Source organism: Ailuropoda melanoleuca, chromosome 5, assembly GCF_002007445.2.
Source record: "Ailuropoda melanoleuca isolate Jingjing chromosome 5, ASM200744v2, whole genome shotgun sequence".
Classification (NCBI taxonomy): domain Eukaryota; kingdom Metazoa; phylum Chordata; class Mammalia; order Carnivora; family Ursidae; genus Ailuropoda; species Ailuropoda melanoleuca.
This window is the reverse complement of record NC_048222.1, coordinates 52,199,511-52,213,622: the sequence shown is the minus strand read 5'-3', so window position 1 is coordinate 52,213,622 and position 14,112 is coordinate 52,199,511. Positions and strand designations below refer to the sequence as shown.

Below are 14,112 nucleotides of genomic sequence, written 5' to 3'. Positions count from 1 at the left end.
TGTAGTCCCAAACTAGTTTTACTGTGTAAGAATTATGCACTGCACAGTTAAACCATTGTTGATAAATTACAAACATGCTTAATTGTTTAAGGATATGCAGTTTACAAATGTGTAGCTTTTCTGTGGCCTATTTTAACAGATGACTAGGGCATTTAGAATGTCTTTTCAAATTACCTTAAATGTCATGCATTCATTTTTAGTATTTTTTTTTAAGTGTGGTTTAAGTACTCAAAGGTTTGTTCTGTTTTATTTTTTTAAGGTAAAGACAGGGAATCTGTTCTTTGTACCATTTGAATATTCATCCCTTTAACTTCCTCTAGTTATACCTTCGTTATTATGAATATACCATTTCCACTTTAGGAAACAAGTGTCATACTTTCAAATAAATCAAGATTTTCCCTGAATTACTGCTGTCGAAAATGAATTTATTATAAGGAAAGCTAACAGCTGATCTTTTCCTCTTTCTCTTAGCTTCTGTGCTTAAATTGGGCTTAACGTTCAAAGCCTTAGATTCAAAGAACATTAGTGAGACTGTCCTTTGTGGCAGAAATCATGCAGATAAATTATTTAATCTCTGAACATCTTACCAGGTATCAATAACCCTATTTCAGAAATATATTAAAAAAAATCGTGAGTTGGTAATACAGTCATGTAGATGAAGACTGGAATGGTTGCTAGCTATGAACGTGAGTTTTGTTTTTTATTCTTTTCACTACGTGACCTCTGTTTGGTCCCCCAAAATATTTGACATCAGCAGCGGCAGCTCCAGCAGCGCTGGTCCATGGGGTTTTGCTTTCTCATTTCAAACTCACTAAGGAACCATGGGAGTTGGAATCATGGTTCACAGCTGACTTGTTGTGTAATATCGTGCAACCAGAGGCCGCACAGAGCCTTGAGAATATCTCCCGGTAGTGGGAGAAGGTGAGAGATCCAAGAATGCACTTTTGGAAATCCTTCATTGCCAAAAGGATCAGTGTTATAAACAAAAAAACCCCAGAAAGTTGAGACCAATCATAAAAATAATTAATTAAAATAAAAAATTTAAAAATCCTGGAAATCAAAGAGAGTTTTGAGTAGGAAGAATTTAGCCTATGGAAAACTATGGCCATATCACAAAATGAGAGTTGAAGCCTGCGATCCATCACATATTTAGTTGTCATCTAGCACACTGGTTTCCAAATCCTTTTTAAACAGCAGAATCACTTTAAATCCAAGTAAAATCTCACCCTGTATTTCATTATACCACAGAGAGTGGTGGTCTTATTTTACAAGAAGAATTAAAGCACTTAATTATGATAAATTCCATCGTTAAAAATAAGTACTTGAACACAAGTATTCGGAATACTGAATTTGGGGAGACATTTGCCATATATATCCTATTTCTCAATTTTGTTTTGCATGTGGCATATACCACATTTGACTCTGTGCAATCTTTCTGCTCTTTGAAAATTCAAACCACGTATTTGCATAATCCCTCATTTAATCCAATAATACAACTGAAAAAACTGGGAATCCTGGAAGTCCATTTACTTGGCATTAACACAAAGGTGAGTTCTGAATCTCAGCCTGGATATTTTGTCCAGCAGCATTTATATTGCCTGACGTTCCATGAAGAAGGTACCCTGACTCCTCAGAATGAAAGAATTTATTCATTCTCCTAGTTCTTCTTTCTTTGCCTCTCTCAGGCCATCAGAAAGTCACTTTATGTGCATTTACATCACCATTGATTTTCCCATTACAGGAGCAGCAGAAAAGAGTTCTAAGCATGGTGCCGAAGACAAGACTCAGACCATCATTACAGCTATGAAAGAAAGAATGAAGATTAGGGAGAAAAACAGGCCAGAGGTGTTTGAAGTAATTCAGGAGATGTTTCAGATTTCTAAAGAAGATTTTGTGAGGTACACAAAAGCGGCCAAGCAGAGTGTCCTAGATGGGACATCTAAGTGGTCAGCAAAAATAACCATTACAGGTAAAAATAGTTGTCTTTAGATTTTTGATTCCACCTTGAGATTTTATATGTCTTAGAAATCACTGCTAATAATAATTACAGGTAAAATAAGTAGAATTTTTCAATCTTCTCAATATTGATAAGAAGTGTAGTTGGTACTTGAAATTTCTAAAATATATACTAGATAATCGAAGTAATTGCAGCTTGTTTGTTCTAATCAAAAGCTCTTCTAGAGGAAGAAGTTTCTCTTTTACAATGTGTTCATCAGTATCCTGCAATTTACAAGACATTAGCTTTGTAGCTGCCTGCCACTGACAAATTGTAAGAGTAGCCAAAAATCTCTTTAGTCAGTTTCTCTTAATGAGAAAACACACATCATTTTACTTAATCCCTGATCAATACTCCTCAAACATTTGATCCTTGAGTCAAGGCAATTTGAGCTTAGTGATTTCTAAAAATAGGAACTTCTGAAGTTGCCTATAACAACAGCAAGTGTGTATCTGTTACATTAATGTTTACCAAGCCTCTTAACTTACTCATATGGTACTTACAAGATAAAATAAAGATGCTTTTATTTATGTATTTATGTATTTATTTGTTTACTAGGTTGAGTTGTTCAATAGCGACAGCAAACTCGCAAATAGAAATACATTTTAAATCACAGGACTTTGAATTACATTGGATAATTCTGACATCCTGTATGTGCATCCTTATTTTTCTGTACATGTATATAATAATGTGTATATATGTATATAGCTGTTGGGTATATGAAGGTGTATGTGTATAGCTGTTACTCATTACGGGCAAAAGCAGATATTTATTCTAGGAAGCTTTTAATATTCAGTGTTTTCATTCTTTCACTAAATATTTTTAAGTCCTAATGTTCATGACAATAAAAGCGATGGGAATGCATGCACAAACCCAGAGTGCAAAGTGTTAGAAAGCCTGCCCTTCATTATCACTTTTTTGTTTGTTTGAGAAATTTATATTAAAATGTCTGTTTTGGTTAATTTCAGTGGTTTCAGCACAAGGCTTACAGGCAAAAGACAAAACAGGGTCAAGTGACCCGTATGTTACTGTTCAAGTGGGAAAGAACAAAAGAAGAACTAAAACCATTTTTGGAAACTTGAATCCAGTATGGGATGAGAAGTTTTATTTGTAAGTATATCATATGAAACTATTACAAGTATCTATATATTTGGGAATAAACTTAAGACAGGCATGCAAAATATAGAAACAATAATTATCTCATATTTAATACTATCTGAGCAGAAATTATGAAAAGTGAAATTAATGTTATGAAGTTACTCAATACTCATTTATTATTCTTTATCTTTGGAAATAAATGAATAAAAGGAATATTTCAAACAAAAGGTGGCATGGTTGGGTTGACTGTACAGGAGAAAAAAGATTAAAATATGTTCTGTCACTTGGGTTGACCCAACATAACTTGCAATTTACTGGCTTGATTCAGCAATATCCTGACATTCAAAGATTTAGGACTAAGGACCGTAGAAAGGTTTTGGGCATCACCTGACCCATCACACCTACACCATGATGAAGTGGCTGATGATAACTTTTACAACCTCTCATTTATAGAGGTCATTTATTTTTAAGCCTCTTGTATTTTGTACCAAACAGTAAGAAATTATTTTTCTGGAGTAGGTTCTTTTCTTTCTAGAGACATAAGATGACTTTCCAGTTAGCATTTGATAGAAATGAAAATTCCTAACCCTAAGTCCTTTCTTTTTCTACCCTCCTTTTTATACTGATGGTGTAAACAAGGATCTTGTTAAGGTACCCAGTGAGCAAACCCAACGCATACAGCTTGTTTGGAAATGTAGGCAGTAGCGAGTAAGAAATACAGAGCTTTTGTATATATGGGCTGACGAAAGGAGTGTTCAGAAATAGCTTTGGCCATAGAATGAGTTTGGATAATTCCTCCCTTTACACTGGTGGAAGGAACTATTTTAACATCTCTTGTTTGTTAACAGAAGACAAGAAATCAACTGATAGTCATAAATTCAAATCTCTAAAGCAGTCAAATAAATGAATCAAGCAGGATAAGGGCAACAGAAAAGGACAGGACTATGGCAAACTTAGAGCAAGTGATTTGGAAGAATACAGCTTCCATGGCCACATAATCATGCAGATGCAATTCAGCTGGAGCTAAGTTTCTCAGGAGAAGCTGGAAGTTTGAGCATTTAAAATCATGTTTATTTAAGTAAAATTGACGAAATGTAAGTCTACATATTTAAAGTGTACTACTTGTTAAGTTTTGACCTGCATATACCTCCATGAAGCCATCACCACTGACAATATAATGAACATATCCCTAACCCCATATTCATACGCCAGTGAAACTGTCTCTCTTACTTCCCTCCAAGACAAGGCAATCACTGATCTCCTTTATGATGCTATAGAATATTTTTCAGTTTGCATTTTGTAGATTTTTATATAAATAGAGCATGCACTATGCATTTTTCTTTTATGTGGTTTGACTGACTCAGTGTAATTATTTTGAAATCCACCCATGTTGTAGGATTCAGCAATAGATCATTTCTTTTTATTGCTGCGTAGCATTTCATTGTAATAAAATATCAAAGTTTGTTTATGCATTCACCTTTTGAGGGACATTTGGTTTGTTTCTCATTTATAGCTATTAAAAATAAAGCTGTTTGGAAACTTATAAACATATGTCCATACAAATATTTATACACATTTCTCTTGAATAAATACCTAAGGGTAGAATAGCTGGAACATCTATTATGAATAGATTTAATTTTTAAGATAATTTTTCCAAGTGGTTTTACCGTTTTAAATTTCCACCACCAATGTGTGGGAGTTCCAGGTCATTACACCCTTCTAGCACTTTGTCAGGTTAGTCTTTTAGATTTTTGGAACTCTTATGTATGTGTAGTGTAGTGTTAACTTATAGTGGTTTTATTTTGCGTTTCTCTGATGACTAATGGTTTCAAGCATCTTCCATGTGCTATTCATGTATCTTTTTTAGTTTAGTGTTTATTTTGCCCATTTTTACTGTTTTTGTATTTGTATAAGCTTTTTATAGTTTTATATTTTACATGTAGGTCCATCATACATTTTTTGAGGTAATTTTCTAATGTGGTAGAAGTTACAGACCTAAGTTTATGATTTTGCATAGGGTCTCCAGTAGTTACTGCATCATTTTTTGAAAGCACTATCCTTTCTTTACTAAATTGCTTTTGCACCTTTAATAAAAATCAGCTATCCATATATCGTGTTGATCTATTTCTAGATTTTTCTGTTCCATTTAGCTATTTATCCATATGTAGGCCAATAACACACAGTCTAGATTACTGCAGTTTTACTTTATAATCAGTCTTATAATCAGTATTAGTCCTCCAACTTTTAATTTTTTCAGTTATTTTATCTATTTTAGAACTTTTGAATTATTTCCAAATGAATTTTAGAATCTGCTATCACTTTTCACACAAAAAGAAACCTGGTACAATTTTGATTGCCTTATTGCTCTGGCTAAGATTTCCAATATGATACCAAGTAGAAGTGACAAAAGCACATATTCTGGCCTTATTCTCAGTCTTAGATGGAACACATTGCTTTCTTGATTAACTATGATATTAGCTGTAGGCTTTTTGTAGATGCCATTTATCCAGTTGAGACAGTCATCGTCTATTTCCAGTATGTGGAAAGTTTTGATCAGAAACAGATGTAGTTTGTCTAATGCTTTTACTGCATTTTTGAAATGCTCATATGATTCTGAATGCCATTTAAAAACAATTGCTTGGAAGATATTTTTCCATCATCTTTGTGTTCATGTGCTTTCCTTGTTTTCAGTGAGAAATCCATTCTTTCTCTCATCTTTGTTCCTCTGTGCATGTCTTTTTCCTCCCTAGTTGCTATAAAGACAATGTTTTCTTTACTCGATTGCACAATATGGTTGTGTTGTACCATGGTGTGGCTTTCTTTGTGTTTCTGGTGCATGGGGTTTGCTGAATCAATTGAGACTGTGAGTCTGCAATTTTCTTCAAATTTGGAAACATTTTGGCTATTTCTCTATTCTTTCTGTCTCTACTTTTTAGAGATTCCCCTTATACATATATTAGGCCTTTTGAAGTTGTCCCACAACCCACTGATGGAATGTTTATTAATCTTTTCTCTTTCTCTCTCTTTTTTCTTCTGTGTTTTACTTTGGATTATTTCTCTTGCTGTGTGTTTAAATTCACTCACCTTTTCTTCAGTCCTGTCTAATCTGTTACTAATCCAAGCTGCTGTATTTTTCATCTCAGATATTTCAATTTCCATTTCAGGAAGTTCAAGTTGGGTCTTTGTATCTTCCACGTCTCTACTCAATTTTTTTTTAAATTAAGACTTCATTTTCTTAGAGAAGTTTTAAGTTCACAGAGAAATTGAGGGGGGATATAGTGATTTCCCATGTACCTTCTACCCCCCACATATCCATAGCATCCCCTTATTACTAACACTCCCCCATCCACCAAAATGGTGTGTGTGTGTGTGTGTGTGTGTGTGTATATATATTTTTTCCCCCCACAATTGATAAACCTATGCTGACATAACATTATCACCCAAAGACCATGTTTACATTATGGTTCACTGCTGGTGGTTTATATTCTGTGGATTTGGACAAATATATAATGATGTGTGTCCATCTTTATGGTATCATACAGAGTACTTTGCCTTAAAAAAATCCTGTGTTATGCCTGTTCATTCCCCCACCCACCCCGAATCCCTGACAGCCACTGATCTTTTTACTGTCTGCATAGTTTTGTTTTTTGAAGAATGTCATAGAGTTGGAATCATACAGTGTGTGACCTTTTTGTGTTGGCTTTCTTTGCTTAGTAATATGCATTTAAGCTTACTCCATGTCTTTTACGTGGCTTGAGAGTTCATTTCTTTTTAGCACTGAATAATATTCCGTTGTCTAGATGCATCACAGTTTGTTTACCCATTGACCTACCAAAGAACATCTTGGTTGCTTCCAAGTTTTGGCAATTAAGAATAAAGCTGCTATAAACATCCATATGCAAGTTTTCGTGTGAACATAAGTTATCAATTTCTTTGGGTAAATGCCAAGAAGCATAATTGCTGAATTGTATGGTAAGAGTATATTTCGTTTTGTAAGAAATTGTCAAACTGTCTTTTAAAGTGGCTGTGGCAGTTTGCATTCCCACCAGCAATGAATGGGAGTTCCTGTTGTGCTGGATCCTCTTGGGCATTTGGGGGTGTCTGTGTTCCAGCTTTTGGCCATTCTAATAGGGGTATGGTGGTAGATTGTTGTTTTAATTGGCATTTTCCTGATGACATTTTCCTGATTCCTTTAATGCTTACTGGCCATCTGTATATCTTCGGTGAGATTTTTAAGAAGAATTTTTTAAGGTTTTTTTTATTATTATCGAGTTTTAGAAGTCTTTTGAATGTTTTGGATAGTAGTCCTTTATCACATGTGCCTTTTGAAAATATTTTCTCCCCGTCTGTGACTTGTCGTCTTATTCCCTTGACACCGTCTTTGTCTACTTCACTTTTTGAACACATGCGAAACTTATAACTCTTTTGATGTCCTTGGCTGCCAATCCTAACGTCTGTGTCAGTTTAGACTGATCAGTATTTCTCTTCATTGTGTGTCACATTTTCCTGCTACCTCACATGCCTGGTAGTTGTATACTGGATGCCAGACACTGCAAATAATACCGCGCTGGCTGATGTGTATTATTGACATCCTGTAAATATTACTGAACTTTGCTCTGAAACTTAGTTAAGTTACATGGAAACAGTTTGATTTTTTGGGTATTGCTTTTAGAATACTCAGCTTTGGGCTAATTATTCCTCAATCCTACAGCAAGACTCTGCTGTGTACTCTGCCTACTGACTCATGAATGATACATTTTTCAAGTCTTCCAGGTAGAAACCAGCACTATTTCTGGTCTCAGTGAGTGCTGTGCACTTTAGACCTAATCCTTTTGATGCATCTTAACCGGCCTTGGGTAGCTTCAATGTGTGCCCTTATCATGACTCACCTGATCACTTGAGAGGGACCCTTGGCAGGTTGTCAAAATTTTCCTTCTGTTCATGTCTCTTCTTTTTGACATTATGCCTGTGGCCTTTAGCTGCCTTCGTCTTCCCAGATTTTTGGGTCGGTCTTTTCACCTCAAAGAGTCTGGTAGACTCCACCTGAGTTCCCTTTCCCTGTACAGCCACCTAAAAACTATGTCAAGGCAGTTAGCTGAAGTAATCGCAAGGCTCATCTTTGTTTTCTGTTTCCTTGGGATCACGGTCCTTCCTTGACAGATCTCCTGTATATTGAAACCATCTACTTTGCTCACTTTTTGATTTTTCACATGGGAGGGTATTTCTAGTCCATTATTCCTTCTTGACTACAATTAGAAAGTCTGAAAATCTCAATTTGATTTGTAAGCAAAATGAAATAAAACAGTGTGAGAACCAACACAAGGCATGTCAAACAACATCTTAATTCTAGAGCTATTTGATCCATAGGTTGCCAGTTATGTGTGTGAAATAAAGCCTCCATCCAAAGGACCACAGTAGTGGAAATACTTATTCTAATATTTTAATCCTACAAAGGGTTCCCTTGAGAAATCAGCTGAATAATGATAAGTGCATTCACGTGAGGAAACTACCCAAGAACTAGGTAAGGGCCACGAAAAGATTTAGGTATGACAGTGCCTGGTGCTCATCTAGGTCAGGGATAGTGTTTGTTCCCACCAAACAAAATAGAATTCCTCATAATTGATGGGTCAAGTACACAAAAGACTATACTGGAATGGTTGGTTAATTTGGGGGCAGTTTTCCTATAATTTACCATATGCCCCTCTTTTGAGAGGAGGCATTATCTACAATGGCAAATACAATGCATCTTTTTTTTTAAGCAACACTGCTTTCAAGGAAGAAGAAATTCAAATTCAAACCCATTGCACCCTGTTGTTTATATATATATATAATTTGCATAATTTTTTCACAATTTTCTTTTTAGTTTACTGACAAAATATGTGTGTTAAGTTATACTCACACATATCTTCTATTTGTCCCCTCTAGAATACCAAAAACAAATGCCTAAATTTTCCACAGTAGCTCTTTTTGTTGCCAGTTTCTAGAACTCCATGATCCCATTCTTAATATAGAGGTTTTACATCACTGGTTCCAGAAATACTATTTTGGATCTACCTGTGCATGCTTTCATTTCACCAAGAGATGGCATGGGAATTGCAAATTTATCTTCTTTTGTAAGGGTTTTTTTTTTTTTTCAGGAGTAAATGAGTTCATAGTGAATTTATGTGCAGAGTTTGAAAAATGCTTACATGTCATAGATGAGCTCATCCATGCCTCCCACTACCTTGACAGTTCTGTCCTGGGAGCTGGAGTGTAAAATGGTATCCGGACATTCTGAAAATAAGATAGCTTATTAATAGTATGACTATAGTTTGCATTTTGGGGAATTAAATTCTGAGCTTTAGTTTTCCCAATATGAAAAACTGGGATAACGATGCATACTTCACTGGATTGTTATATTGAGATAATGTATATAGATTTCATGGCAGTTGGTAAGCATTCAAAATGGCAGTATTATCATCATTAATTATTATCATTATTAGCTTTAGTAACATGAAGACATTCTTTGTGGTAAGATTCAGGACTTCAGAGCAAACATGGCAGTAATGTTTGCATGTAGGAATAAAAGTTCTAATCCGAATAGTGAGGCCAAGAAAAGACTAACGAACAAGGTGCCGTAAAAGGAAAGTATTACCAAAATAAGAATTGTAGAACCAAAATTGGCACAGGATCCAAGAGATTCTTTTATTTGACTCCCTCATTTTACTGGTAAAACACTTGAATCTCAGGTAGGTTATAGTAGAGCTAAGACTGCAAAGCAGTCCCCCATTCTGAAGCCACAGAGAAGCTGCAAATAAAAATAAAGAAGGGTGTTTTTTCCAACATCTAAACTATTGTCTTAGGAAAAGTGCTTTGACCTGAACGAAACAGGCAGTCCAAAGCTGGTAAAATGAAAATGACAAAGAAATTTTTGAAAGCTTAATAATCCCCCCCCATTAAAGGCAACTTGATACCCTCCAGAGATTAATGCTAAGTCATTTCACTTTTAATTTTGCCTCTCTCACCATGAGTTGAAAAAAGAAGTTTGAAATTTTCATCTTCAAAAGACCAAGATGTTGTGTGATTTTAAGGGTGAGACACTCTGAAGAGTGTTTGCTGAGAACAGAGGCATGACCATTTGCTCTCTGGCAGAAATATGGGTTAGGAGGGGTTGTAAACATACATCATTTTTAAAGCATCATATGGGTATGTATTAAAATAAAGTATATGAAAGAGCTTTGAAATGATAAAGTATTACATAAATCTAAGGTGCTTGTTATCTTTGTTCTTTAATCCTAGTAAGTTGTATATTTGATCATTTCATAATTATGACATTTGATTTTATTTTCCTATGCTATGGTTAATGAAATGTTTTATGCTTATCATAAATCATTGCTTCAGGAGGAAAAGGTGTAAGTTTCTTTCAGTGAGTTTAAGAGAGGAAATGGCAGTATGGTCTGTCTATTTGAGTAAGAAATTTTGGAGTTACAAGGCTTACATTTTAGATAGATACTGTTCTTTCTAGAAGACTCTATAGTTGATGGTGCTTTGTTTCTGGTAACTTATGAAATAAAAGTTCATGCTGATTCCCTCCTAGAGGGAAGGTAGCAGGCATGTGTTATTTTTTAATTTTAATATTTTATCTTTTTAAGTTTTGACTTAAATTCCAGTTAATGTACGGTATATTAGTTTCAGGTGGACAGTGTAGTGATTCAGCACTTCCGTAGCACACCTAGTGCTCATCACAGCAAGTGCACTCCTTCATCCCCATCACCTGTGTCGCCCAGCCCCCCCCCACCTCCCCTCTGGTAACCATCAGATTGTTCTCTAGTTAAGAGTCTGTTCTTGGATTGCCTCTCTCTCTCCCTTTTCCCTTTGTTCATTTGTTTCTTAAATTCCACCAATGAGTGAGATCATGTGCTATTTGTCTTTCTCTGAGAGACTTATTTTGCTTAGCGTAGTACTCTCTAGCTCCATCCATGTCATTGTAAATGGCATGATTTCATTCTTTTTTATGATGATTAATATTCCAGTGTGTGTGTGTGTGTGTGTGTGTGTGTGTGTGTGTACATCTTCTTTATCTATTCACCAGTTGATGGACACTTGGGCTGTTTCCATAATTTGGAGATTGTAGATAATGCTGCTATAAACATTGGGGTACATGTACCCCTATGAATTAGTGTGTCTGTATTCTTTTGGTAAAAACCTAGTAGTGCAATTGCTGGAACATAGGTTAATTCTATTTTTAACTTTTTGAGGAAACTCCATACTATTTTACAGAGTGGCTTCACCACTTTGCATTCCCACCAACAGTGTAAGCGGTTTCCCTTTGTCCGTTATATTTTTAATTTGTATTAAAGAATTATTTTAATAACAAAGTCTAGTCAACACAATCTCTGTGGTAGAGCTACAAACATAGCCTCATTTATTTATGGTGGTTTCGAGTAGTCAGAGTAGTGGTGTTTGCACACCTTACTTATGTAGTTGACTGGACAATCACCTCCACTTGCTTATTGGCTATCAATTCTACCCACATTTCCTTTGTGCCCATTTTATGCAAATCACTGTACTTACAAGGTCCATGGAAAGTACTGACTTGATGAGTGACTTCACGTTATACCAAAAAGCTGTTTGGCCTACTCGTTTATAAACTTGAGTTCCAGAAATTTTCTGGATTAACATGCTTCTTGACCTCCAGAAAACCCTTTAGCCCCTGTGAATCTGTCTCACAGTGGGCAGTGTGGAAAAAAAAATTACTCCCCACCTTGACACAATAAAATTTTTGTTAAGAGAAAATGAACATGCAAACTCTTAACATATAAGCATCAGAAACTCGTAAAGCTGTTGTTTATAGAAGCATAATTGCCTTGGTCTTTTGGAAGAATGTCAGCCATGTTTAATTCACAGCTAACCAAATGTGTGGTACACACAGTGCCTCAGGCCCATGGCTCTCCACCATGCCATGTGCCGCTCAGCAGAGGACTGAGCAGGAATTAAGCATAAACTAAGCTCTATAGGAGATAGCTTATTTAAATACCGCAATTAAATACTAATAGCTCCATAGCACAGCAGATTAATATTTTAAAATGACAGCCTGAATGTAATCAGTGATTTGATTTATTGCCTAGATTACTAGCACAGGCCTTTTCTGGGCTACATGGGAAGGGAGTATTTCCTCAGTTGTCTGAGCTAGCTTACAACAATGGTATTAGCATCAGGAAGTCATTTGTCAGGAAGATTGTTCCACAATTGTCTAAAGCAAGGAGTTTAGTCACACTTTATGGGATTAGAAATTTGTTTACTAATCATTGTCTGCATTGTGAATATGCCTGGCAATGAGGAGATATAATAACCAATACTGCCTTTCACTTAGTAAATGAGAATGAGCCATTACCCATCCCTACACAACAAAGCCAATAGAATAAATACATTTACTTTATCACTGCTTCAGTCCAGAAACAAAGGGTTTTGTAATAAGGAGAGGAAGCGTATGTGGAAAGAGATCTGGGCTGAATTCGCTAAACATAGGGTCCTCAAAGAGAACTGATTGCCAGTCAACAAACCCTGTAATTTCAGATAAGGACAGATCCTTAGAGATGGCATTGTGATATTCCATAGACCAAAATACAGAAGGCCTTGTACTTAGTTTCAAACTGAGGATTAAATAGAATTCAAACGAAATCCCCCAAATCTTGAGGGAGAAGTTGGATTACAAACAACAAACTTTTGGGGGCAGGGAGGACGTCCCTCTTGGTGGGAAGAAAAAGAACCACCTGACACTTAAACTGAACCATGGAAAAGGGATTTTTACATGGATACAGAAAATCCTTGCAGGAATCCAGGAAAAAGCAAATAAGAACTCCAAAATGGCAGAAATTATTATGCCTTTTGATTCCTATTTTTCTCTGACAGTTTGTTCATCTGTATCTGTTTTTCTCTATCTCTACTTATTTCTCCTCTCCCTCTCTTTCTCCTATCACTCTGTCGCTCCTGCCCTCCCTCCCACTGCTCTTTCTTCTTCCCTCTCTCCTCTGTACTCTGGTTTTATTCTTGGTCACTGCTCAGTAGCTGTTCATATCATCAGCTTCACGTGGTTCATGATAGCCTCGGTCCTGTGACCATATGTCTTTGAACTCTAGCACTCAGGAAGGTTTCTTTGCATTTCTGCCAGGAAGGTTCTTTGCATTTTATCCAATTAGTACAGTTCATTATTATTAAATACCAGGCTGTGGTAAGAACACCTTACACCCATCAGTTGTGCTTTGTGTGAGGAAGGGAGAGAAGGGAAATTCTGGTGGTCTGCTGTTGACTGATTTGGCCCTGTAGGTTGAAGAAATTGCCCCTGAGTAGAATATATCTAGTCAAGGCATTATAACCACCCAAATCTGTCAAGGGTTTTCAAGACCCAAATATTACAATTCCAGTCAACCTCTGTTTGGTTCATCTTCCCACCTCTTGCGGGTACCCTGTGTGTAGACCAACCATTTTGAAGGCAGGAAAAAGCAACACGCTACTCCCATATCTAGCCAAACTGGAAGTTTACAGATCTCCATTGAAAAACCCAGAAAAATCAAGTGTAAAATCTAATTTTCTGGGCATTTATTTTTTTCAGTACCAGCTCTGACAATCTTTAGAGAAATAATTCATTCATGAGGCACTCTTCTAGGTGCTACAGACGCTGAGGTAAATATGAAAGATGATTGCTCCCCTTTACAGAGCTTTTTTTTTTTTTTTTTTTTTTTTTTTTTTTTTTTAATTGTAATAGAGATGGTGCTGAAGCTTCTGTCATCAGCTGGGGAGGGAGAGCCAATCCCTGGAAGTTAGAGAAGAATGGACAATTCTGGCTGGTATTGCCATCTTGGCTGGGCTTGACAACAGGATACTTAGTTATTTCTAAATAAAGGGTGTTTAAAGCATGATAGTATTTGAAGGCTGAGCAAAAGAAGTTCTAAATAGGCAAGTGCCTTGTTGAAGAGATATAAATGTCTAGGAAGGAAAGGCTAAAACCCAAATCATTGCAAATCTCATAATTATAGGCA

At 36.0% G+C, this 14,112-nt stretch overlaps 1 protein-coding gene across 1 annotated transcript in view; it reads left to right on the top strand.

Annotated features, from left to right (window-relative positions):
* UNC13C (unc-13 homolog C) overlaps positions 1 to 14,112 on the top strand; it is a 586,721-nt gene that overhangs the window by 243,110 nt on the left and 329,499 nt on the right. Inside the window, exons 10-11 of the mRNA XM_034661708.1 lie at positions 1,742 to 1,969; positions 2,965 to 3,106. Coding sequence (XP_034517599.1) covers positions 1,742 to 1,969; positions 2,965 to 3,106 — 370 coding nt within the window. The remainder of the gene's footprint in view (positions 1 to 1,741; positions 1,970 to 2,964; positions 3,107 to 14,112) is intronic.